Source organism: Channa argus, chromosome 11 (genome assembly GCF_033026475.1).
Source record: "Channa argus isolate prfri chromosome 11, Channa argus male v1.0, whole genome shotgun sequence".
In the NCBI taxonomy this organism is placed as follows: domain Eukaryota; kingdom Metazoa; phylum Chordata; class Actinopteri; order Anabantiformes; family Channidae; genus Channa; species Channa argus.
In genome coordinates this window covers 17,035,162-17,062,761 of record NC_090207.1, presented here as the reverse complement: position 1 = coordinate 17,062,761, position 27,600 = coordinate 17,035,162, and the positions used below count along the sequence as shown (strand labels likewise).

The window sequence follows — 27,600 nt, the reverse complement described above, 5'->3', positions numbered from 1 at the left end:
GCGTTCTTCACTGCTGTTTGTGTGGCTGAGACCTCAAGTACATATCAGGGCCTCAAGTATCTTTAACCAGGATAACTTGTGTGAGAACTGGCTTTACTTTTCCACTGTGGCCATCACACGAAGTCGCTGTATTTGTCAGAGAACCTTTCAGCCTAAAACTTCAGAAGCTCATTTCCCCTGCTGTCGACGGAAAAAAATACTACAACACTCCGTTTTCAGAATTCCTAAAACACCATAGGATGCAAGTCTAATAATTAATTAAAGTTATTTTTATTTATTGTCTTTTAAATAAAAATCCATGTGCCAAAAACAACTCTTTAAACACTTAAAAAAACAGTAATAAACAGAACCCTGGGGTGCTGTTTATACAGAAATATTAGTGTTGCCAATAAATCATGCAACTAAAACGATATGTTTTTCCATTTCAAAAATATGTGCAAAACATTTGATAGGCAGCAGAATACAACAGTGTAATTGGTAGAAAAATCTAATGTCTGTAGAAATAAACATTCATCTAACAAAAACACATGCTTAGCATTAACATAACATTACTTTCCCTAAATGGGAAGACAAAAAAAAAGGCCACATTATTTAGGAGCCATTCAATGTCACAGGGGCAGAAGGTGTTGGTCATACTGTATGACCATATAATTAAAGCTTTCATTTTCGTAACTGATATCATTTTAATCTGTCAATCAATGGTTGTGCATTTAAGTCTTCTCCTGCTGAGCCTTTCACAAATCAGCCACTAGAGCTTTTCCCTGAGCTTTTAGATTCTCTAGTATCTCTATCAAAAACCTTGTGTTTTCTCCTTTGCACTCTTTGACAGCCTGAGAGAGCCGCCCAAGGTACCTTCCTCTGCCAAGCTCCAACAGTGTCTCTGCATCCTCCACCAGTCTCACTGCCCGCTGATCCGTCCAGCCCAAAGTCACTTTTTGGAAGGAGTGTGCTTCCAGGGCTCTGACCAGCTTGTAGTCCAGGCTGTGGTGCTCATTGGTGGGCTGCATGAGGCTACGCAGGCTCCTCTCCCGCTGGTAAGAGGAAATAAGATGGGCCAGCAAAGAGGAGCCGGCCTCCAGGAGGGGAAGGTTTGAAATCTCAGTCACTTTCTTTGTCAGCGCCGAGTCTCCAAACTGTGCGCTGTGGAGGAGCTCGTCCTTCTGACTAGTAGAGACAAGATCCAGTGCGGTCCGACCATCTCTATCAGTCTGGTGCAAGAGGACTGAGCCTGGAGGGGAAAGAGATGAACAGGATCAGATCATGTAGAAAACTCTATCACAACTTAAACCTACCATCCTATAAAGTACAACATATTGCATGACAGCGAGCATTTTCTTAATGACATTACTGCAACCGACAAGGTCGGATGCATCTTTCAAAAGGCCTTTTGTTCTGATGACATGCAACACTTCAATAATATTGTACAAAAACAGGGTCTTTGAGAGTATTCCTCAGAAGCTTGATTGCAGTAAGACAACTCTGCATAAAAGCACAAGGACAGAAGTACATCATGTTTTCAGCTGAAGGGAACGCTTCAATGACTGTGCACATATGGACGCTTAGGAACAAACCAGTAAATCTGCAAAATGCAACCATTACCTAAACATTGCTCTATACATCCCCCAGTATTCTTCTACTGCTCTTTAAGCTGTGTCCCAGTTTTAAATCTATATTTAATTTATTATGACTGATACCACCGGAATTGCTTGTAAGTGTATACGAGTTAAGCCAGTTCAGTTAAGCCTGAAAAGACACTGTATGGGTCACTCAGGGAACACACACACACACACAAATGCAAATATTATCCAGTCCACACAAGCCAAAAGGAAGTCACTCAGTACAAACGCTAAAGCAGAGCGCTTAAATGAGCAGCTGTTTTCCCACTGGGCCTCATAGCCAGCCAAAGCTTATAGCTCACTTCAGCACTAACTTCAGCTGACATCGTGTCCCCACTGTGTAAGTGGCGGGTCACTTTGTGTTTGTGTTCAAGGAGCAGAGAGTTAGTGACCTGATGGAAGCTCTGCTTTGTCACATAATGCTGTTAGTTAGCTCACCACTATCAGAAGTATCAGAAACATGCAACAGCCCTGGGTTGTGACATCAGAGACTTCTGTAAAATGTTCACACTAAGTTTGGATGATTAGTAATGTTAAAAGGCAATGCATTAACCCAAATTATTTGTGACTGTGTGGCAAATACCGTTTTAAGGCTTGAAGTTTCAATGGAGCTACGCAGTATTATTTTTTTAAAAGATGATTAGTGATTTTTAAAATCAAAAAACAAATTTCTATATATTTAAAACATCTCCAGTAACCATGATTTATCCTTTCAGCCCTGCTTCACTACGTTCAAACTGAATGTGACAGTCACTGCTGAATGTAGCACTTTTTTCTTTTCCTTTACGCAGCCAACAAAGTTATAATGGTGACATTTACCATCTTGTCTCTCTACTCATCTGCTTTGTCTTTTCAGTCTGAAAACCATTTTCCTGTGTCAGACAAACCTGTGCACACTTAGCCTACATGGAGCGAGGTGAGTGAAGTGTAAGCCCTTTGTTTGCTTTCAGATAGACCCATTTCTATGGCAAACTGCTCTTGATGGCACTTGACTGTTCAACCTTGCCAATGCTGCTGCCACTTGTGAGCGAGTTTACGGCTCTGCGGAGGCTCGGCGTGGCACACAGAAGGCTCAAAGGCTGCTTGATTCCTCTGCTGGCAGTTGTTTCTCTTTGACAGATACTGTGGGCTGCAGGAGGCATGATGTTTTAAAGGAGGGACAATTGTGCGTGTGTGTTGCATCGTGACATAAACTACATTTATGGTACTCAGCCTCCTAAATGCCATTCTGACAAAAAGACAGCTTTGTTTTAAATTACACTATTAAAAAAGTTAAAAATGGAACATTGTGAATTCTGAAATTGCTCTTAATCTCTCTGTCTGCAAAAGAACTAACACTGTGTGCAGCAGTTATGAGATAATCGGTGAGAGCTCACATAGCTGTTAGCTGGGAAGGTCAGCGCTCATCTACCTTTTAGTGCTTCAAGCCTGAGTGGCAAAAACTCAATCTGCATAAATTGTGGCATTAATCTACATAAACTTTTACATAAGCAGGGTAATTTCAAATGCAGAGGTCAGGCGTCGGGGGCAGCAGTCAAGGACGTAAGAGCACAGATTTGATCAAAGTGGCCACAAGAGAAAGCAAGAGAGGAGGGAGAGGGAGACAGAGCGACGTGGGGTATGAGAGGGAGAGACTGAGGTTGTTCACAGCAGGTCATAATCACCAGGTTTCTATAACAAGCGGTCCTCGCTATTATGCTCATCAAGTAGGAGTGGCTGTAACGTGTGGAGCTAACCATGGCTTGATGTATTGTAGAAAGGTTCAGGTCCACCACAATGTGGATTAAAACGCATGCACGCGCACACACGCACACACACACAAACACACACACACACACTGAAGTACAATATATAGACACATAGGAAAATGCAATGCTGAATGTATGTATTCTTCTTGGTCCCTTAAAGATAAGCTATGAAAAACAGGCAATGGCTTTTAAAGTCTAAGGCTGCTTTTCCACAATATGTTCTGTTCTGTGCCTTCCTCTGAGAGAATCAGCTTTGGACTGAGCTCTGCAAGGGGCTTGTAAGCCTGGTTCATGAACCCAAAGCACTGTGTTGAGTGTTTTCAGCTAAATGTAAAAAAAAAAAAAAAAAGGGAAGGAGTAGGAAGGAGGTTCAATTCTCCTACTACTATTTAATCATTTCTTTCCATCACAAATGACTGCAGCAGCTGAAACAATACAGGGACATTTTTAATTCTTCACTATATAGAGAACACAAGTACAGGGAAAATTTAAATTCAGAATGCTTGTATGTGCCCGAAATCCACACATTGAGTGTATGTCCATGAACTATATCTACTGTACAAATTGCTTTATTTCAGTCAGTCTTTGAAAACATGAATTCCATGCATCAGTTAATAAGATGAAATACTATGTTTTTGTCTCATAAGAAAAAGGCTCAGTGCACCAGCAAACTTATGCAAATTTAAAAGACAAATTGGGATAATATAAGAATAAAACTTGCGAAAAAGCAGCATTTACACTGCAGTTGAAATACCCAATTACAACTGTTTTGTCTCATGTTTAAATCAACTTTCAACAAACGTTTTATTTATTTATTTGCTCTTGCATTCAAGATGCAAGCCATAAACCTGACAGAATGAAATGCCTGCCATTACTGTGTCAAACCCCACTGACAAACAGACTTCAACCACAGGAATAACACTGGTGTGGGGAGGAGAAGGCCCCTGCAGCACGGCCCTGGGCTCGGCTTGCCTGAAAGCCTATACGACTCACTGTACGGCTGAATGTTTGATTGTAGATCTGTCTGCCTGAAAGCTAACGGTGTATCAGTGTATACTGTCTGCCATTTGTCACATTTGCATATTTACCTGCCTGACATTCTCTCTTTTATTAACATTAGGCATGAGATTGTGTGTTTTGGCTTTCTGGAATTTTAAATTTCCTGTCCTTCTTGCCTATACATATGTCTGAGAATCAGCTGCTCTTATCAGTCTTACTCTGATGTCCCAGCACACACACTTAATGCAGATGACATCAGTCATAGCTAGCACTCAAGTATATATAATAAAACAAAAGTCATGAAAATATCATTGCATACATTTTACAATGTAATACACATTGACATATTCACACACACACAGACAGACACACACAAACACACACACAGTACTGAGACTGCAAGTTGGAGAGTGGGTTTGGTGCAGGGACAGTGACTAAAGTGTATTCAGGTATCAACGTGTCAGATATTCTGCAGAGGAGATAAATACAACACCTGGGGGATTATAGGAGAGCACAGGGTAATTGCATCATCCTTTTTGTGTGTGTGTGTGTAAGTTCTCAGCCCTAAAGATTTTTTTAAAATTATTATTTTTTTTTTTTGTCCTTACGGCTGATCCCGTGAGTTCAGGGTCATTGTCCACATGTTGATTTGGCACAGTTTTTCCTGACGCAACCCTCCCCAAATTCTTCCGGGCTTGGACTGGCACTGCACAGCTGGGGATGGGAATGGGCTGTTAGGGGTTCTGTGTCTTGCCCAGAGACATATAGGCTTTCGAACCACTGACCCTGTGGTCCGTGGATGACCAACTGAGTCCTTTACCAACTGAGCTACAGCCGAAGATGTGGAGTGGAGAAGTAGAGGAAACGATAAAGCTACTGTTTGATGCATCGTGATTCTCTCTTTCTCTGTGTGTGTGTGTGTGTGTGTGTGTGTGTGTGTACACACAGAGCGCAGAGCCCTTTGGCCTTTAGAGGGCAGGCGAAGACAAGAAATATAAAAGTGAGAGTGGAGGAAGGGAAAATTGGCGCAAAAACAGGGAGGGAGGGAAGGAAAGAAAGATGCAGTGTTCCCTCCCCCTATGTCTCTCTCTCTCTGTCTCTGGTCTGAGGCTGAGACAGGAAAGCTGGGAAGCAGGCAGCTCCACAGCATGGTAAACGTCCTCTCTAGGTCTTTCTCTCTCCCCTTCCCTTTTGCTAACCAAAAAGAGAGGCAGGGTGAGTGTGTGAACTGCAGCCAGGGGCACAGCATCACATATCCAGAGGGAGCTGCAAGCAAGTGACTAGAAACCACAGCAGAAACAAGAACAACCAAGTAAACCTCCACGCAGCCAGCGGAGAGGCATCAGATGCAGGATAAAGGACGACCAAACACATGAGTTTGCTCAAATCCATCCTCTTCTTTACCTGTGTCTTAATACTCAGTGATGTTTTTCTCCTCTTTTCTTAAAAAAAAAACATAGAAAGAAGCAATCATGTTAATATCCTTTGTACAGTAAACAAAGTCCAGTGTCCCATGACCTCTTTCCCTTCTAAATTCATCTCTGATGATCCTTATGCAGTCACAAGTGAGCATAATGCTAACAATTTGAGTGATTAATGTGTTGCCGGGCTCTTTGGATTTGCCTTTTGGAGGAGGTGGGGCAGGTAAAGTAGGGTGTAAAAACATGTACACCAGCTGCTAGCTTAGTCCCCTGCCACTCCAACAACTCTAGTGAGTGAGGGCATCAGATATACTTTGATTTACTGGATGCTGATCACCAGTGGGCAATTAGCGTCTTCAATAATCAAACTGGAGACCTAAATGAACCCTTAACTGGCCTCTTAAATCAGAAAAGGCCATCAGCTGTTCTGTAGCTCAGCTCTCATGCCATGCACTGAATCCACATGCACAAGCAAAGAAATGAAGCCATTGACATTCACGCAACATAGATTAGCTATTAAGACTATTTTGAAATGAATTTGATAAAAGCAGACTGAACTGTGCTTACAAAATATACAATAGCAGTACACTCCATTCATGAACATATAACAATGATTACTTGGGCACTGATTTTCAAAGATTAGAGCCTGTTATTAATCTGTACAAAAAATGCTATGGTGCATGGTGTAAAGGCATGACATAAGAAAAAATACGCAATTTTTAATGCAGATGATACAGCACAAGCTGACCTCTTAGTTTAATGATCAAACCAAATGTCTGCAGTCGTGCTGGTGGCTGTTGGGCTGATGCTGCGTACAGGTAAATGTAAAAGCCCTTTTAAACCATCATATGATTCAGATCATTAGGCTTTTTGAAATCATTACTTTGGATTGTTGTGTATACAGGATTGTCATATAATTGCAACAACTGACAACTTTTCATAGGGGCTTTACACAACCTATTGCAGTACACATATTGACTGAATTTGATTTGAAAATTATTAACGCCTACTGTATGCAGAATCTTCTTGTTGCCCCAAATTCTTTAAAAGACTGAGCAATCTAGATGTGAACGGGAGCAGGCTCCTTCAGCTCCAACACTCTAAATATTGTTCAGGATTTCACACTACCCAACACTACCCATTCTTGACTTTCAGCACCCATTGTTGATTTTTTGTTAACAGATTTACATTCAAGTACAAATTCTTCTTTGCCTGCATTTTCTATGGGGATGCTTTTTGTTAATACACTATTGAATTCTTTCTTGAGTTGTTGTTGAATGTTTTAATTTAATGCTGAGAAAAAGAAAAGCATACTGCCATTTTATACAGGTGTATGATAATCTAAGTTCAGGGTTAGAATGCAGAGACAGAACAATTTTCATGGCCAACAAAACAAAATCATCTCTGGCCTGTGACCATGCTGCTTTCTTTTCAATCAGCCTGGAAGCCAACAAAGGAAATGAACTAAGCCTTGAAACTCAGCTTTGTTTGCGGGTGGAACACAAATTTACCACTCTAAATTATCACATAGCCCTTAAAAGTAAATATACAACATTAAACTCCAACTAAACCTTGGAGGTGAAAGACGACGGGAAAATAAATAAAAATAATTTAGTGTTCCTTGGCCTCTGCCCTTTCGTTTTCACAGAAGCTAGCTCCAGGTGGCCTTCATGCTCAGTAAAAGCTGTAGCAGCCTATAAAGTGGGGAAAAAAGAACAAGACGTGTAGTAGTTCCAAAGATGTTGCTGGGCACAAGTAGCCTTTAAGACAACTTTGGTAACAAATCACATCTATCAGTTCTCATGGGTCCTCATCTGTATAAAACACACACACCCCCACACACACAGGCTTTATCTGAAAAACAGTCTCACCCTCCTCTTGGAGCTCTGTAAGGAACAACCAGGGAGACTGTTGGACAGAACTCCAGACTTAATCCTGGCAACCAGAAATAAAGGTTGGAGGGTGGATAGCGAGACACAGGCAGAAAGAGAGGAGACAGAAGAAGAATCTATTTGAAAACTCCCAGCGAGGGAAGTCCTTGAAAGACAGCCTGGAGAAACCTGCAGTTGAAACATCAACACACCCGAACGAAGCCGAGGGCTCCTAAAAGAGCTTCACCTCTAATAGTACGAGTGCTCAGCTCCTCATAGTTGCCAGTTTAGGACCCTCAGGGAAATAAGTGCTGAGCACAATGAACTTTCTTTACTGTGCTGACAGCACTGAGGCCCAAGTGTTTCTAAAACACTACCTGTGTGTATACAGTATGTTTGTGCGTGTGTGTGTGTGTGTGTGTGTGTGTATCTATGATAGAGATAGAAAAACAGAGACAAACCATGACTGACTACAATGGTCCAAGGGGACTGTGTGTTTCCTGTGCCACTGAGCAAATGACATGTTTCTGCTCCACAAACATTCGTTCAGATTAACATCTGCAGGGACCAGGGGATGGTGTGCACCAAGTGTGAGTGTTTATATGTAAGAAATGGACAAAAGTCCAAGCAGAAACTGCATTAACCGCTTTCTTGAAGTTGACTCAAGCCAAACAATTAAAAGGACTGAGACACATTTACATATATCTGAACAACTTTTTTTATACCTACGCTCTTTCCACTTTAAGCATGAATGTGTTTGTTTTCAAGTTGAGCAGGACTAGTTGTGCTTACTAACATGGTGGGCTGTATTGAGAGGATGCCATCAGTGATTATGGTCACATGGCACAGTGGTGACAGCTTAAAGACTCTCTTCTTTAATACTCCACCCCCTCTTGCTCACTGGCACGCCTCCTCCGTGTGTGTGTGTGCGTGTGTGTGTGTGTGTGTGTGTGTGTGTGTGTGTGTGTGTGTGTGTGTGTGTGTGTGTGTGTGTGTGTGTGTGTGTGTGTATATACACTGCACAACTAAAGGCTCCGGGTCTTTTTCCATTCCAATCAGGGGTACCAGCTGCCCTGGCCACACTGCAAAATTTAAACACTCCAGCTGAGGAAGGGGCATAGGGAGCACACACACACACACACACACACACACACACACACACACACACACACACACACACACACACACACACACACACACACACACACACACACACACACACACACACACACACACACACACACACACACACACACACACACACACACAAACATAAGCTTACAGATACTTAATTGCATGCCAGGATACCACTCATTACAGAATTTGAGATTCAGGAAACATTCATGCATGCATCCACATACACCAAAATATATAGCCAAGGACACTTCCATGCTCAAACTGTATAAAAAAGTCTAATGCACACACACTTATACATAGGGTCATGTAGGGCAGCCTTGGGCAATTGTGGAGGGAGAAGGGGGGTAGCAGAGTCAGCCTTGCCCTTAGCCATGGCATCCTTTCCTTGCCAGCTCCATAAGCCTGCAGGGACTGAGCTAGTGAGGCTGGGGGGAAGTATCTATCCATTCCTCCCCCACTAAAATTTACCCCTAAAAATGCGCGCGCACACACACACACACACACACACACACACACACACACACACACACACACACACACACACACACACACAGCACAGGTCTCCAAGTAGACAGGCTTACAAAGGGGTGAGATCACTTCTAAATAAAAGCTTTGTTGATGTGCCAGTGTCAGTGTTGCCCTCTCTGGCCCACCAAAACCTTGGCAGCTAGGTTCAGCCTGTCTGTTGGAAATAACTAGGACAACAGGGTGAATGCCTCAATGAAAAATATAGTTTAGGAAATGTAGCAGGGTAAAACACAGGAATATAATAAATAAAGAGATCGGAATGGAAATGCATCTGGCCCACTAGCCTGTTTTCCTATCATGGGACGGTGCAGTGAGTCTGCCTGGCCAAAATTTCATAAGTAGTCTGATGTATGAGCATTAGAAATGCAGCCACAAGCACAAAAGTGCTGCTTAAGTTTAGAGTAAAAACTGGAATGAGCAACAACATAAAGATTGTTAGGGTAACTAAAACACAATTAGCATGGCATGGATTTAAAGATCTGAAAATAGATAAATAAATACATTTAAAAAAAAATAAAAATTGTGGGGAAAAAACATCCTGAAAAAACATACTGATGGTGTCTATGGCATCATGAAAAAAAAAAAAAAAGACCAAGAGATACAGGATGGCCTGGAGTCAAGAGGACCACCTCCTCACCAACTCCCTGCTGTAGCCTTTAGAAAAGCCGCCATCAAGGCATGAGGAAATAGCAAACAGTCAGGAGAGAGCAAGTGAGAAAAAGATGTATAATGTACAAGCCTGCAGGTGTTTCAAATTGAGACTATTCTCATTCCTGTTGTTCTGTTCAGTCCCTGTGAGGAGACCTGGCCTAGACAGCAGGCCAGACGTCTGCTGCACAGACACACACATACCCACACTCTCCTTCTCTTCTAATTTTACTGATACAGATAGCTGCTTCTTCCTCTGACCTCTTTTAATTTGCTCTCACTCCTGCTACTGAGGAAGGAAGGAAAAAAAAAAGAGAGTGCTCTCTTGTTTCCTCTCCGGGACTAAACAATCCCAGTCTAATTTATTTTTTGAGGACAGAATATGTACATGTGTTAATGGGAAAGTCGAATCAAATTAACTATAATTAGTCAAACTGAGAAGTGAGCAGTGGCAGAGGTATGTACATGGGAGACTTGTTCAACGCTGGGAAATGGCACCCACTAAAACACACACACACACCTTCTCTGCTACCTGCTGTCGCAGACCCAGCTATGCCACTCTCTCCTGAGCTTCAACACCTGTCACGCTCACTTCAACCCTCCTGAGCTGAGACTGTATGTGGCACACAAACATGCAGGCGTGAAACTAGTTGTGTTGTGACACATTTCTACAAGAACCTGCATGTGAATTTCGCAAGCAGCGAATCCTGACTCCTCTAATCTTATCAAAAAGACATTTACAGACATGTTATGAGGTGATGCTCTAATCTATTTGGACAGACACTGCAGTGCAGGATTGTGTGGGGATTATGAAGACAAACGGTGGGGGCAAAAAGAGAGACGGTATAGATGATCTGGAATTAATACAGTGAAAAAGCAGACAATTGCTTCGGCCTCTGGAGCCCAGTATAAATTCTTTTTGGCTTAGGCATATTGTAGATGTGCAGCCCATAATTCTTTAGGTTGTGCAAGTAACTGTAAAAAAAACTATCTAATACATTTGTCATGTGTAGCTTATCTTAAACAAAAACAAAAACATCAGACTATTATTTTACACTCACAAACCTACTTTTATAACAATACCACCAATAAACATACCCTCAGATAACCAAAAAGATTGCACACGACCTAAGCCCAAACATTACCGGGGGTTGTCCAGTGTCAAATCCCTCTCTGTTTAGCTTCTCCACGCCCTGTAAATGTCCAATGTCTTTTAAATTCTACTTCTGCTGAAGGCATCATAAGACATGATCAGGGTTCATCTTTTACAAGCTCCCTCCAGAGCCACAGCGAACATTTTTAAAAATTTAACCCGATGTGTAAAATTAGTGGAATGCCACTTTAAAAGCTTGACCAACAGGTCTTTTATTCAATCAGGGGGCTTGTTAAGATAAAACTGTTACTGCTAACAAGGTTAAAAGCAGCATTCAATCTGCCAGTAAGTTCTGCTGCATTCGCTGGCTACTTAAATTGAAAGCTTGTCTTGGCTAAAGCAGCAGTGACATGCAGCCCACCACTGCAGTAAATCATTAGCTAAATGGCTAATTCCACACATTAGCTCACTTGGCAGCTGACTGGCCAAACAAGTTAAAGGTGTTTTATTTTAACATTATATGATTCCATCAATGTGACAGCAACCATTTGATTTAATGTATCATTTCAATGAAGATGGATTATCTAAAGACATATTAAAACGGGAGAGTTTATCTCATCAAATTAGGCAATACAAACATGGAACATACAGTTAATTGTACCTGTCTAAATAATGGTGCAGAAAAAATAAGATATGTAAGAAAAAAATTAATTAAAAACTGGATGCTGTTTTAAATTGGTAGTTGCTGTCACGGTAACCTAATGTATATGCACCTAAGCATATAAAGTAATTAATGCTCATTTGGATTTGATTAGACAGTTTACTTTCCTGATCACAAATGAGCAAATTGTGTGCATTAGTGCAAAAAAATTAAATTATTTTGTTATTGTAAAGATAAAATTTGAGTTAATAAAATTTTAGATCTTTAAATATTGTTTGCATCTAGCCTTATGGGAGACCACACAAAATAGCTTGGTGTTTTGGTAGAGTTTACCCACCTCCATGCTCCAGTAACATTTTGGCGATGTCCATGTGTCCGTTGAACAGGGCGTCGTGCAGGGGGCTGACTCCACTCACCTGGTTATTAAGCATAGGGGCGGGGTGGTGACGTAGCAAAGCCTCCACACAAGCAGTGCTGCCATGATTACACGCTTCATGCAGAGGTGTCCAGCCTGCATGGTCTTCATGATCAACAAACCGGGGCACGCACACACACAAACAAAGAAACAGGGCTTATTCAGTAGGAAAGCTCTATTATTTGGAAAAAAACATTTATGATAACAAAGGTTAAACAGAATATATTTACGTTTACAGCAACTGAGTATAGTTTGTAATATTTAGTAAAGTATGTCAAGCAATATAATGCGTATATAAATATTCCCCAAAGAAAGGTGCTGGATGATTCAAAAGGTAAACTGTATGGTTATGATGTAATGTTAAAGATTTCCAGAGACTTATGCAAACTGGCATAAGGTAAATTAGGAGGAACAATTTTGAAGAACTTAGTGAAAAACTTTTTAGAAACTGATGAGAGAGAGAAAATATTTCAGTGGGTGACACAGGTCAAATACACCCCAGAAGACTTAAGTTAGCAAATTTTTATAGACCTTTTTAAAGTCTAGATCAATAACGTACTCGTCTTTTCCACTGCCATGAGGCAATGGACAATAGCATAGCAGAAGGATGTGCTGTTATACTGTTTAAAATTCTTTTTTAGCTGTAATGAATAGGGAACTAGCCAGTGTTCATGTATGCCACATTTAGTTATACAGTATGTTAAACTACTAATACCGTGGCCATCTTTTCATTTTTTGAAACAATATTTTCAAATTTAAAATAACATTGAGTAGACAAGCCCTGAAAAAAGCCCACTTGAAGATCGTCATAATGCAGATCTGTTTTGGCTGACAAGGAAATGATGGCAATCGAAAATGCTGCCTCACTTTACATGGGCCTCATTTTGGGACACATCTGCAAGGTGACAGCCACCATTTTGTCATTTTGCCCACAATACTGTCTGATCACATTTTGGACCTCACCTCTTGCATAAGACCCCTACTGAGATGCAAGTTAATTTAGGCTGCAATAAAGGGCGATCACAAAATTGGAGAAACCTTTGAAACAGCACAACATTTCCATAAAAGGAGGGCAAGTCATTATATTTGACCTAAAGGGACAAAAGAAAGTCACTCTGAAATATCAAATGGCATTCAATCCACTTAGTAAAGTGACCGTAAATCTATAAATCTGAGTCTCCAAACCCATCCTGCTCTTCCTAGACACACCCTTTACATTTTAGCTAAAGGTTAACCTCAATGATGACGCGCACACACTCCTATTTCTTCTCTCCTCTCCCCCCCCCAATGTTAATCGCTCCTCAAAATCCTAGAGCAGTGAGTGAAGTGAGATGACGGTGAGACGGAGGTTACAGCGAAAAGGAAAGCGAAAAAGTCTTACCTTTAACGTTGACATCCGTGCCAGGAAGCGCCAGGATCTGAAGCACTGTTTCCACTTGGTTCCTCTTGCAAGCTCTGTGGAGGAGGGTCTCTCCTTCGACCAGGACACACACAATGGACAAACACACCCAAAAAGAGTGAAGAGGCGGAAGAGAAGAGAGAAAATCCAAAATTAGGGTGTGCTCGATGTCCTGCCCATTGTCCCCCACCATATGGCGAACAAACCAATAAAATACCATAGAAATGTCCCCAAACACCAAAAAAATGCCTGACCTAAAAAAAAGTACGACCCGCCAATGAGGATGCGATTTAAGAAGAGTGATGAGAAAAGGGGGGAGATCTTTCAGGGGAAAAAAGTGGGAGGAAAAAATTAAAAATGGAGAGTTGGGCTAATTCGCCTCGCTATTTTCCCTTTTTTATAGACACAGAGATTTTCCACTTAGAGCCAAAGCCCAACAAAGTTAATATCAGGGCAGCCGACAAGTGACTGAATGTAGTGATGAGAAAGTGGTCTTGCTTCCTGTCTGCTTGTCTCTATATTGTTACTTGAGAGGAAGTTATGGTAGAGAGCCCACGCACAAAGCCTCGAAAGGGATTCTTCACAGATCCAGGGTTCAAAAGCTCCGCTGGGCATTGCCAGTGTCACCACGTGATATTTAAAAGTAAACTACAAGTGAACAGTCATGGAAGAAAAAAAAACTCAACGATTCCATTTATAATTTTTACCACAGCTCTCTCACTTTTCCCTTTTTTTCCTCATCTTTACCCCTTCCCTCATATTTTTCTGATACAATAGTAAATCAGGAATATATTATCGGGCCAAAGCCCCCTCTTTTCATGTATGACTGAACTTCAGAGGGAAGTTAATGGCCAAGCATGAGTGGCTTTGTGCTTGCCAATATAATACAGGACTGCAAAGCCCGTAATAAATGCTTTACTAGATCTCCCCAGGAAGCCACGCCTGTACAGGGGCTCCACTCCAGCACACACAGAGCAAAGTCTGGGGGAAAAAGAGGGGGAGGAGGGAGAAGAGGGAGGGCAAAAAAAGGAGGGCAAGAAAGAAGAAGCAGTGGAGGAAAGCGTGAAAGGGTTTCTTGCATTTCAAAGCATGTAGGGAAAATATTGAAAATGGTGGACCCTACTCATTCAATCAAGAATTCCTTTCTTCCAGGAGATGTCTTTGAGGATGCAGAAGATGCATTAAATGCCATTTGCTGCTAGTAAAGAGGTTGATGAGCAGATAAAAAAATAGAAAAATGGAAGGGACTTTTTAACAAAAAGAAGATCATTTATGGGCTCCTTTTAAATTTTATGCAAAATCTAAGAGTTGTAAGTTGAAACTTTAAAAAAGAATACATTTTTTAAGGCTGGTTATGCTGAATAATATATACATAAATGCAACATACCATTACTTTACATATTTGATTTCTAAATGCTGTTGCACAAACTCTCCAGATACTCGAGATTATTTGAGTAGATGGTTAATAGTTGGTGTAATCTTGTCCTAGAGTACCACTGTCTACCAAAATGCAGTATACAGGTTACTCTATAAAATGAGACCTTGTGTCTAACCTGTATAAATAAGAAATAATATTTAAAAAATAATACCGTATTAACAGTCAAGTCATATAGTTGACCCTACCAGTTTATATACAGTGGTTGCAAAATTGGTTGCTGAGTAAACTGTTCATCAATCCAGGACTTTATAGACCTGTTTTTAAATGTTGTGACCTAAAATGCCTGATTTTGCAAAAGCTTTTCTTAAAACAATGTGGCGCATGTTCCAATGATTTTATAACATTTGAAACTGTGAGGATTGATTACATTTATTGTTTATCAAAAATTCCTAGAGAGACAGGATGTTGAAGGTTTAAAGGCTGTAATATACAGAACTAAAATGATCAACAGTCAATACCAAGTAAAAACAATGAATAGACAGACAGTCACTAATTTTACTGCACTAATACATAAAAGCAAGCAGGTTGATGATGCATCTACTTCACTGTTATTTATATCAAGTGCTTCATCAGCTAGCATACATTTTGATGAATAAAAATATTTATACCAATTTAATACACACACAAATAGCCAAGATAAACCGGCCTTCTATGAAATTAGCCTTTTGACAATCTTAATCAAGTATATTCTACCTCCAAACCAAGCTCAGTTTAATTTTTCCAAGCTCAGTTTAATTTGAAAATATGTGTTGTGCTGTACAAATCCTATTATCTTACATATAGTAGAAAGCAGACACTGTGGTGGTTGTGCAGGACCAGTATAATTTGCCCAATCTAAAAATCAAAAACAGCCCAACAGAGTAAAGTCTAATCCAAACTACAGTGCCTTTTGAGTGAGCTGTACCATGTGGCACATCACTGTTCTACATGGGCTGGCTCTGCTATTACCGGACTCTAAAATGCTGTGATTAAACACCCATTCCTCTACACCCCATGTGTACACATCCTCGCAAATGCCAGAGCCAATCCACGCACAGTTAAATCACTTTAATGGTTCCAATTTGGACACAACGCCTCTATTATAGGGCTAATTGCACGCTCAGCATTTACAAGCACGGAAAGGATAAATCCGCCTGTCCTTTTCTATAAATCCCTGTTTCACACTTTAATAGAAAAGTTAAATGTATGTGTTGCTCTTTATACCCCTCAGTCTGCTAGCTACACTCCTGTAAAGTGCAGCATGGGCCACCGACCACTGGAGCAAAAAACGGCTGGAAGCCTGTATCAATGTTATTTGTCAGGAATGTGTGAGAAAGGTATTCTGTGCCAGTTACTGGATATATTTAACTTTGCTGGGAGCTACTGCTTTCGCTGGCTCTGGGAGCAATGGCAGAACATTAATTCTAAAAATCAAGACCGTCAAAAGAGTTTACTGGTCTTTAAGTGACATCATTCAAAATGCCACTAGTGAAGATTTTAGTATAGGTTTACAACCATAAAATGATTCAGAAAATGTGAAAATCACAGCTATGTGGTAAATCTACTCTTGGACTGTTTGTGTTTCACTGTGGACAAACCTGACAAAAGCTGCCAAATGAACAAATATAAAAGGCAATGAATGTAAATGCCAGGCTCACAAAAATGTTGTTTCTCTTGTGATACCAAGGTATGAACTGATGGCCCTGTTAGATCACAAAATAGATAAAGTTATTCAATTGCCATGACAGAGACAGCCATTGGGCAAACTTCTTCTGTTATGTCCATCCATCAGATTAACTTTAGCAGTACATGACAGCAGACTGTGTTGAATATACTTTAGTAGAAAAACTATAATTTGAACAAATAAAGCAACAACTTCTTTTTATCTGGAGAAAGGTGCTTTGTGTAGCTAAAGTTCCCCAAAACATTCAACCTGGTCTTTGAATTATGCTTTGAATGATGACATTAGCAAAGTGTTTCAGGAATGACACAGAGCTGAAAGCCAACAGATTTCATGCAATGAAAAAACACACAGTAGTTCTTTGTTGACACTCTACATACAGTCTATTCAGGCTGATTTAAATTGAAATCTCTGCTGAACTTCTAGAAGAAAACACTGAAAAAGGGAAGTTCATCCCAAATCCCTCAACCCCTCACAGCTACTGTGACAAAGATACTGAGGTTCCAGGAGGCAAGACAGAAGCTCCAAAGCACAGAAGTGTAGCGTATAAGAAAGTGAGCTTACATATGTGGGTAAAAAATCTTGTAAGAGAGAGAGAGAGAGAGAATAGAATGGGATGAGAGGGCGAGAGGGGAGGATGCTGTGCCGATGGTTCATCAAAAATTAATGCCAACCGCATCGGTAGAGAGATCACGTAGTGGAAAAACAACACATGCCAACAGCCTTGAGTCTCCTGCCTCAGCCCTGCCTCCCCCACTCAGTCTCCTTTACCCTACACCCCTCCTTCGCACCAGCACAAGGCCTTTCTGATCAGGTGGAGGTAGGAGATATGAGCTCTGACACCTTCAAGAGTTCACACAGAGTGCCATGCCTCTAATTGCAGGAAGTTCCACTACTGCAGCCACAGTATCTGGAGCGCTACCCTAATTGCTGCATTTAATATTCCTAAAATGAAGATCTGAGGCGCACTGTGCGTACTTATATGTGTTATTGTTATGTGTGGAAAAACCTATTATTTCTGTCCATGACATTTATTTATTTATCTTATACTTTTTTCAAAGGTGAATAAGACATGAGGAAAAGGCGAAACAAAACAAAGAGCACAGTGTTGAATTTCAATGTGCACAGAACGAGTGGAGGGGGAAGTGTAATACAGAGGTGGTGCTATGGCATAATCTCTGCCCTGTACAAACAGGAACAGTCCTACTTAGTCTGCCAAGTTGCCCTTAAACTGGATGTGCTCTGACTACTTGGAAACATGGTCCTGATGCAAATCAATCACTCCCTCCATACATTATGTGCTCTTCATTAAACTGAAAGTGATGACAGTGCTATCATGTCCCTCTTTACTGATGACCTAGTGCAGTGCATCAGTCCATTAAAAGTCTGCTCCTTGCAAATTGTGTGTGTGTGTGTTTGTGTGTGTGTGTGTGTGTGTGTGCGTGAGTGTGTCATACCTGCTGCATTGACTCTGTTCAAACCTTTGGGGAGGTTCTCTTTTTCCTGGTTTGTTTCAGTCACCAAAGATTTCTGACCTCTGTATGGAAACAAATGACAAGGTCAAAGTGGTTATGAGAATATATACATGTATGTACCAAACCTAACTCAACATCAGATAATTCACATGAACAATTCCAATGTTTCAACAGCTGACCATCTAGGCATGACACCATGGATTTCCAGTGGTACGATAGTGGAATGGACATTGCTGTGCTGTGAAAAAGGCCATTAGCAAATGAATCCCTTGTGGCGCTGTATCATCTTATATGAAATCTGACAATATCTGTCACATCCCTATACACACACACACAAACTCACACACACGCACAATCCTCCATTCTCGTCTCCAAAGCACTTTTCCTCCCACTTAACGCCTCAAACGCAGAGACGGAGAATTCGATGTGAGCAAGCACATTAGGAAGAATAACTAGTAAAAGAAAGTGAAGCCTCTTCAAAGTGGTGGCGTGCTAATAGCTGTGAGCTGTCACTAGTCCTGTGAGTGGGTATGGGAGATCTGCCTGCAAAAAGCCTGACAGGTGTCTTCTGTGTATACGTCTGTGCATGTGCGCGTGCACTGCATTGAAGCAGACTGCCATCCGTATTACAGGGAAGAGACTTGTTCCCTGGTAATTGGCTTGTTCAGAAGCCAGGAAGGAGCTCCCAGCAGTGAGGGGGAAACACACGTCCTGTCACGTTGCTTGTTATTAGCAGGGACAAGGCTGAGAAGAGATGAGACGAGCTCTGTGTCTATGTGTGTGTTTGTGAGAGAGTCCATAACAGTGTCTCTGATGAGGGGGTACCACTTCTCATCTCAAACCACTTCACCCAAGTGTCCCCTGTCCATATAGGCTGGCAGAAGTGGAGGCTGACAGTACTTGGCTTGTATAGACCCTGGTCTCTCCTTCCCTCATGGTCTACTTTAGAAGGACAGCATGCTGTCAGCAGCCCAGCTATCAATTCTGGGCCTTGGGCAGCAAGTGCCCTTGGAGTCCAACTCTCAAGAAACGTGTAAGCCATAATGGAAGTAATGAGGAAGTAGATGTCCAGTGCCACAGCAACAGAAAGATATACATTTCACATGCTTTCATTCTGCTAAAAAGGCCAGAGCAAAAAAATCTATTTTATCTGTTTCCAATGGTAAAATATTGGTAGAGTGGATCTATTTAATAGCTTTTCTTAAATCCACCTGACACTGAGAATTTACAGGTTTAACCAGAAGAGATGGAGTTAAAGTAATGACATAGTCAAATGGTTTGAAAAGATAACAGCAATGCACAGAGCTTGATTAAGCCAGCAGGAGGAAAACCTCAGTTTAATTACAGCTTCCCTTCTGGTAACAGCACTCGCTGCCACGTAGCCAGCCGGCAAGTCAAACGGCCATCTAAACAGTCGGTCAATCAGCCATCCTGTCAGCTTGAGATGGTTTGGACGGGTGCCCTAATGCCAGTCTGTCTGGTGTTGCAGAAGGAGCACACTCACCGTCTCTCACACTATAGCAGCCTCAAGTCACAGCAAAGCAACCTAATGTGTTCTAAAAGCCAGAAATGAAAGATAAAGGGGTCATGTGGCTCCTTTCAACCTTTATGACCTGCTCTGGCTCTTTTTATAAATCCAATACCCAACATCTTGTCAGGATTGTGTCTTATGCTCTACTGACGGTTAAAAAAACAAAACAAAACATAAAAACTGATCTGAAACCATTTAAGACGTATACCTCTCTATTGAAACCCCATACAGTACTTGAGCTATTTGCACATTTAATGTCTTCTCGTTAAGCACTACAGATTGGTGACAAGTGTTCTAACAATAAATATAGCTGATTTCTTACACTAGAACTTGCAATTCCAAGCAATAATATTATTGAAATATGACAACATTCAGATCCTACTTTGATGTTTGGCAGCTGTAAATATTTCAAAATGCAATGTATCAATTTAAAATATTTTGAGCTGACAAAGTAGAAATTGTGATTTTTTTTGTTGTGGATTTCATTTTAAATAGGCCTGCACCTATGTGATATGCCTATACCAATTTTTTTCTCCTCTTATTAATTTATTTCTTACATGAAATATTTAATTGTTTTCATTTTCAACAAATATATAAAACTGTATTGAAACTAAGGCTGAGGAGTGTGTCTGATGCAGAAATGCTTCAACATAAACGTGCTAATTGATTATGAAGGTTTATCACTGAAAATATGTATAATATCATGAATTCAACCATAAAACATAAGGAAATAAGATTTCCATTTGGTTTTAGTTTATTACAGATTTTGTCATTGTGATTTAATTCTTTCTTTTAGGGTCAAAAGATTTCACATGCCCTTTAGCATTTCTTTATCTCACCCATGCAGATTGTATTTAGTTCTTCTCATGTCTAGGACAAAATAAAATAAATGCTTAAAACTTTTGGAAAAGCAGAAAGAAAGCAGTGATGGATAGAAGAAGGAATCTGGCCAGTGAACGAACCAGTAGCCCTCACATGAACCTGCACCCTGGTGATGGCTGCCCTTCTCCAGACCAGCTACCTGCTGGCGGGACAGCAGATGTCTGCTATGGGGTATGGAGAGTGTATGTGTGTGTGTGTGTGTGTGTAACTGTATTCAGAGAAGGATTTAGTATGTGAGAGGAAAGACCAATAGAAGCAGAGAAAAGTGGTGAAGGTTGAGTGGTGGTGGTCAAAAGGGAAGACATGAAGGTCTGATGGGATGTCATAGACTATTTTTCTGTTGGCTTCCTCTCCAAATCAGACTCAGCACTGTGTGTGTGTGTGTGTGTGTGTGTGTGTGTGTGTGTGTGTGTGTGTGTGTGTGTGTGTGTGTGTGAGGAAGGGGCTAACCACCTATTGTACCCCTTCTGTCAGCCAGCACAGACTGATAGGATCAGACCTGGGCATGACCGGTCACATGTTAGCTCCTCATGCTCTGTCTGACCTCTATTTGCCTCTATCCAGCTTTCCCTTAGTTCCTCCATTTAGACATCTCTGTTCCCCACCCCTACACACTCACAAACTCATCCTCTCGCCAGGTGTTCATTTTTTTATGCATTTCTCACTTGGATCTGTATATTTTCCCCCCATTTGCCTCAGGTTGTCTAGCCTTAAATCTATGGTCGGAAATTTCAAAATGGTGGTAGAATTGAATGCTGAATGAAAAGTTTTATGAATTAAGGCACACATAAGCAAACAATACAACACAAAAACAGGTAAAAGACTGATAAAGTAATTTGACATGCACATTTTCTAATACAGTTTCACCACATTCTGACCATCAGTGTTTACTGTTTTGCACCATCTTTTATTAACTGTCAAAACTAAAAATGTAAGTCAGTTTACTTAAGGCTTGGTAGTTTAAATGCATATACAGCAATGGCAGTGAAATTCAAGACCTTGCATGTATGTTTCGCATGTTCTGTTTCAGACACTTGTGAAAACGTACCAGGTAAACTAACACGGTACAGATTGACAGTTATGTGTAACTGACCTGCAGTTGGTGCTCTGGCTGGTGCAGCTGTGGGAGGTGGGTCCTGTCCTGGGGTGGGGCACACTGGGACTCTGGGCTAAACTTCCCAGAGCAGTCAGGTAAGACTGAACCTGTAAGAAGTCACACACAAGATTAGGCAATGTTTGTTGTTGAGACAAAGACACCAATATTGATTGAGAAAGGTTCTACAGCAACATAATATAGTTGGAAGACTAAATCAGCAATCTGTAATCAGTAATTTATTTGGTTTAATTATTATATTATTGGGGACATTTCATGGGTGTATATGTAGTTTGATCAGAATTGTGTATACGTAGTTTGATCAGAATCAGAATCATCAATCAACACACACCATTTTCCTTAAAGATAAAGGTTCGTCTCCTACAGTGAATCCATTTCTGCAACATAGATTTCTGAATATCGCATCAACCATCACCATCTTAAGTCTGGAAGAGGAAATCCTGACAACCAGCTCTGCCAGAACCACTGGAGAAACATCTACGGGATAAACAGAGAGGACATGTGTAACATATAACACTCTCTATTGCTGTTTGATAGAAACTGCAATATGTCTTGGTTCAAAAGACATTTCTTTTGCATATTTAGACAATTTGCAATGTGGTAAGGTTGACATTTTATTTTTAGGTGCAGTATTTCTAAAAATAGTTGCAGCTGAAAAGTACCTAAGAACAACATTTACAAGCATGACATTACATAAAACTTTTTATTCCATACCTTGACTGATAACGGCAAAGTGCTCTGCTAGGTCATTCAAGCCCTTTTCCACCAGTATCTGATTCAGTTTAAAGTGCTGCTGACACCAGAACTCGACCAGGACAGACAGGAGGTTCAGCAGGGTGTCTGCCAAATGGAGTTTTTGCTTCTCATCCTTCTCAGCATAGTCCTTCAGTAAAGATAAACAACATTATAGTTACATCTGACGCAATTTACAATTTCGTTCGGTGATGCACAAACCTAACTATGATAATTACAATTCACAATTTCCACAGTATTTACCTCAATAGCGGCCTGTAACAAGAGCTGGATTAGGGATTTCACAGCACGGGACAGCAGGGTAGAACGTTCCCACACAGTCCAAAAAGTTCCTGTCACTAAAGATCCTGATGTAGATGCCTGAATAGCCCCTCTTTTCTGAGGCAGCACAAAGTCACTGAAGAAAAAAGAAAGGCAGAGGTGGATGAAGGAAGGACATCTTATGTAACTAATAAAATTATTTAGTGTTAGAACAAAAACAGCAGCAATAGCATTTCATCACTTTGTCAATATTTCATGCAGTTAAGCAAGTATCTGCAAATTCTTAATGACTACTGTTTGAATAAATTACAATAATTGTTCAGAAATATGCATATTTCTGGGAAATGCCTCTTTGCAACAGTGTTCAGAAAGATTAGAAATCTGTGTTTTTACCCAGCAGAGACAGAATGGAGCTCGCCCTGAAAGACCTTGAGGAAAAATGCCAGGATGTCACTATGGAACTGTAACAATGTTGGAAGGGCAGGTCCAGGGAGTCTGTGGCAAGTGACTTCACTGGACAGGCAGTAACTGAAGGAGTACAAAACACAGAAAAACAGTAAAAATTACAGAATCGTTGTGACTGCTTATTAGTTAAAAATTGTGCTCAGTTTTAACATTTAATAAGTTAAAAGTGTAAGATTATTAGTATAAATATGACATGGAAACTCCTGTGACAAAAGGCTTACCTAATGGCAGTCTCCAGAAAAGACCACATCCCTGCCTTACACTGAGGACACTGCAACACCTGGGTTAAGAATTTTTTTGTGCTGGAAGCAAGCCAGGGAGGGTTGGTCATGAGCAGACTATACATGACTTGCCTGAGATTTCTCAGGAAGGCTGATGTGGCATTCCCCTGTGAAATAAAACAACAATGATATTGGACTTTGTAGACCTGTAAAGTAATGTGGGTTTCGGATGCTTGTTCCACAAAGACTCGTTAAAATATGATATTTTCAAAATGGTCTCATTTTCACTAAATGATTAATTGAATGATCAAAAATGTAATTGGCAGAATAATTGCAGCAATTTTGGTAATTCTGCTCCTACCTGCTGTGCAAATTGTAGGAGGGAGCTGAGGTATGGGACAGGTGGTAGCACACCTGGGAAGACAGCACTTCTGATTGTGTCCAGGGCTTCACTGAAGAGGCCACACTCTATCATACTACCGACATTGCTAAAGTCTGTTTCTACTGCCTGGAGAAATGAAAGAACAATGATGAAATGCAAGAGGTATATTGAAAAGAGGGGAAATAATAGCACTCAAACAGATGGACAGCAAAACGAGGAGAAAAAAGTGAGGGCAGAAGGGTAATGGAAATGGGAAGTGAATGGGCTTGAAAAGTTCCTGGGGGTCATTTCTGACTGTCACTTATTGGCAAATAGCATATGGACTCACAAAGTACAGGATGAAAATACATGAGCACTTATAATAGCAATCTGATGGAGATCCACTTGGGTAAGGTATGGACAGGACAGTGAAGACTATCGTTAATAGGCCTGCCAATCAAAACTCTCAGATCAGCTTACAGCGGTGGTTAAATCGGTGACCTGAGTATGATGCTCCTTTGGTGTAGATGTCACTTTCCATTGCAATGTATGACATATAGGAAATTAAATGACCCAATATTCTTGATGAAACTGTTATTCTGGAGAAGTGTAGTTGTAATCAGGCACTAGGTGTGTGTTTGCATGTCTACCTGTGACTGTGGATAGTACAAGCCATGGTAGCCCAGGAATTCAAGGAAGCATAGTCTTGGCTGGCCCTATAGCAAAAGACCCGATTAAAAAAGTCAAATAAATAAAAAGCAGCTAAAAAGTCATTCAAGTAAACAGACTATATCCCCGAGAGTTAATTAAATCAATCCTAGAAAATGCATACAAACATACGGTACACATGTACACCTCTCGTTTGATGACGTAGTCCTTCAGCTCCGACTCCAGATTAGAGAATTCAAGATCAACAAAACTGTCTTTCTCTGTCTCAAATGGATTGTCATCCATTATGTGAAAATTCATATCCACACAATTACTCTGCAAAAGAAAAGCAAAGTAAAAGGTTGAATAAGCAAAAAAAAAGGAAGAAAAAAACAGAAGCAAAATAAAAAACCTTTAAGAGTTTAGCAATAACTGCACATACAGCTGAGAACCACATACAGTATATAATTATTCAGTCCCACTAAGATTTCTCTGACCTTATTTGATTGTTGCAGCCTAAACCTGAATTCGCAACAGCTTTGCTATGAATTACAAGAAAAAACTGCCATACACTGCTCTTCGTTGACTGTGATATTTAATAATTCACCACGTGCCAGTTCTCAGATCATTATCAGGTGTATGCAACAGCTTTTCTAAAAAACTGTGATGTGTTTTGGATTTTTTTTCATGTTTTAAATTGCAAGGTTGTACAGAATTCACAGGGGACTGGGTATGTTAATTGTTGTGATCACAACACTGTGAATTCCTGGAGGGACTGATTAAATAATAATAATTTAATATTAGTCTGACTTGCCCCAAAGAGGTGCTGGACAATGTGGCTCACTGGGTAGCAAGGAGCATTGAGGGATTTTACGTTGTCTGTAAAGGGTTTAACCATGACATGTGTGAAAGAGGCATGAGGTGGAGGTGGAAAGTAGTAAACTTTGGCCCTCCCTGCTTTTAGCAACCTGTAAAAGATAAAAAAAAACATATTTATTTGCATACATGGAGAAATTGTTGTGATTTGTGCTCGTTTTGGTGTGTCACCGTATAAACATGGCTCTGCGGGAGGGCTCTTGGACCATTAGAAGGACCCTCCAGCCCTGGAAGGCCCCTGTTAGTCTCCTAGTGGCCACCTTCTCCCTCCATTGCCTGACAGGGTAGAATGTAGATGTGGCACCTGTGGAAATTGCCACCTCATAGGGTCCCTCTGCAAGCCAGGAACCATTCTTAATGCTGTCCAAAACATAGTCTGGAGTCACAACCCATTTTCCTGTTCGGATAAAAGCAGCACCAAGTCGGTATGGTTACACACGTAACAAATGAAGGGGAGAACAGTCGTACTGCAACAGTCTTGGAACTTCAAAAAGGGGAGGTATAGTGTTAAAAATAGTTCAGTTATAGAAGTAATGTTGATAGAATCAGGGTGATTACAAATTATTTCTTTTTTAATATTAATTAAAATAATTATAATAAACATCTTGACTGACCTGCAGCACAGGCTGCCAAAAACTTCTCACTGGACAATACCTGAGGGATTATGAGATGAGTGCTGGTGTTCTGATAGACCTGAAAGATAATAACTACAGTTTATGGATGCATGATAATATAGGGAAACCAACTAGAACTGGGTTTCACATATTTAAACACACCAAACCTTCGTTACTTAGCAATCTTGGAAGCATCAGCAAATTGCGAAGAACATAATATGCCTATTGCTATATGAATAGTAATCGAAAATGATCTCCCAATGCTACCTGTATTATGGTGCAACTTAAAAATATAACAATACATAGGTGTATTCAAAACTGAATACAGCATGTACAACTATATTAGACAGTGAATACCGGTAATTCACTGATGCATTTAAATCACACAGAACTACTATCAATAAGTTTGTCAGCTTCTTTGCATAATGGAAGATTTATGAAAACTGACACTTAACTTACATTACAGAAAACTACCTGGACTCAGTTTTGATAGGTAAAACATGTTTATCACTCACTAAGTAAACTTACTAACACAAGCCCATTCTCCAAACTGCTTAATTTATTTTCCTCCTTTATTTTATGTTCCTCAGGATGGTGCTAAAATTAGCAATCAATTACAAGTCACCACGGTGGGTTTTAGTTAAGGTGTTAAGGGATTTTTTCATTCAATAAACTGAATAGTAATAACGTAGTTACAGACCTACTTGTCCAAGTATTTTATTTTGGATTGCATCTACCATTAGCCCTAATTTGGTTTTAAAGGATGTCTACTCACTGAGCCACCTAAATATTTGCCACCCAGGTGCTGGATTCCCTGAACCAGAACTCTCTTCTTCTCACGGTTCTTGATCCCAGAGATCTGGAAAACATGTGTGCAGCTCTCCATCCTGACGAAGAAATTGAAGAAGAGACGAAAAAGAGTGTTACTAACATGTTCAGGTGCCCATGTTTATTCCCTGCAGTGGAGGCAATGATGCAATAATTCTTGTTTGACGACATGGCATTGTTTCACTCTTGGCAAAACTGAAAGAAGAGCTTCCTTGTCGTTACTGTTGGAGCTACACACCTACATATTTTGTTAATGTTGTTATGTTCGGGGATTTCATTTCATTTGACTTGAAAGTTTCAGACTCAGGGGATCTACTGAAATTCTGGGTAGTATTATTTGCTTTTAATTAAATTACACCCTTACAGTCACAATTGTTAGTAAAAAATGTGATATCTTCATTGGGTCTTGTTCATAATCAGTGAACTAAACCCCAGTTGCCTCATAACAGATGACCGATCAGGTACCTTTGTTATCACCGATGATGACTACGTCCTCCCGGTTACGTACGGGCGCGCCAAAACACTGACACCGACATCCACGAACGTCAGGGTAATTGTTTTTACCAGTGTGGTTAGTTCTTCCAAAAATACGTTAAACTTCTCGTCGAGACGTCCGTACAAGTGACTTTGTACGTTTGGATTCATAAACGCCCGATTTGTGTTTAGATCCTTACGTGACCTCACCGCCCAACTGCCATGTGTTGACAACTTCACGGCACAGCTCACTATTTTAGAGAGGGGAGAGCATCATTTACTGATATTTTTTACACAAAATATCAACGTTGAATAGACAATATGTTGTTATAGAAATTTTATAACATAGTATTAAGTGAGAAATTCCATACAGTTTTACATACTATTAGTCTTGGTAGCGTATTTTTAGGTCATTTTGGAGGCACTCTTCCCGATTTTGTTTGTCAGTTGGGCTTTTCCATCG

The 27,600-nt window shown here is 40.5% G+C and overlaps 1 protein-coding gene across 3 annotated transcripts; it reads right to left on the bottom strand.

Annotated features, from left to right (window-relative positions):
• Positions 1–254: 254 nt before the first annotated feature.
• Positions 255–27,380, bottom strand: slf1 (SMC5-SMC6 complex localization factor 1). Of its 3 annotated transcripts, none has more exons than XM_067520731.1 (18): positions 27,129–27,380; positions 26,611–26,722; positions 25,836–25,914; positions 25,393–25,618; positions 25,160–25,313; positions 24,538–24,681; positions 24,348–24,413; positions 23,698–23,844; positions 23,337–23,503; positions 23,044–23,178; positions 22,633–22,786; positions 22,351–22,519; positions 21,968–22,113; positions 21,616–21,725; positions 18,092–18,171; positions 13,519–13,611; positions 12,060–12,242; positions 255–1,228 (listed from the first exon to the last, which is right to left on the bottom strand). In XM_067520731.1, the coding sequence occupies exons 2-18, from the start codon at positions 26,719–26,721 to the stop codon at positions 735–737; spliced, it is 2,658 nt and encodes an 885-aa protein (XP_067376832.1). In that variant the 5' UTR covers position 26,722; positions 27,129–27,380; the 3' UTR covers positions 255–734. The 3 variants fall into 3 exon arrangements, with proteins under 3 accessions (XP_067376832.1, XP_067376833.1, XP_067376835.1); XM_067520732.1 differs by having other exon boundaries at positions 24,553–24,681; XM_067520734.1 differs by lacking the exon at positions 27,129–27,380 and having other exon boundaries at positions 25,876–25,914; positions 26,611–26,698.
• Between the last annotated feature and the right edge of the window lie 220 nt (positions 27,381–27,600).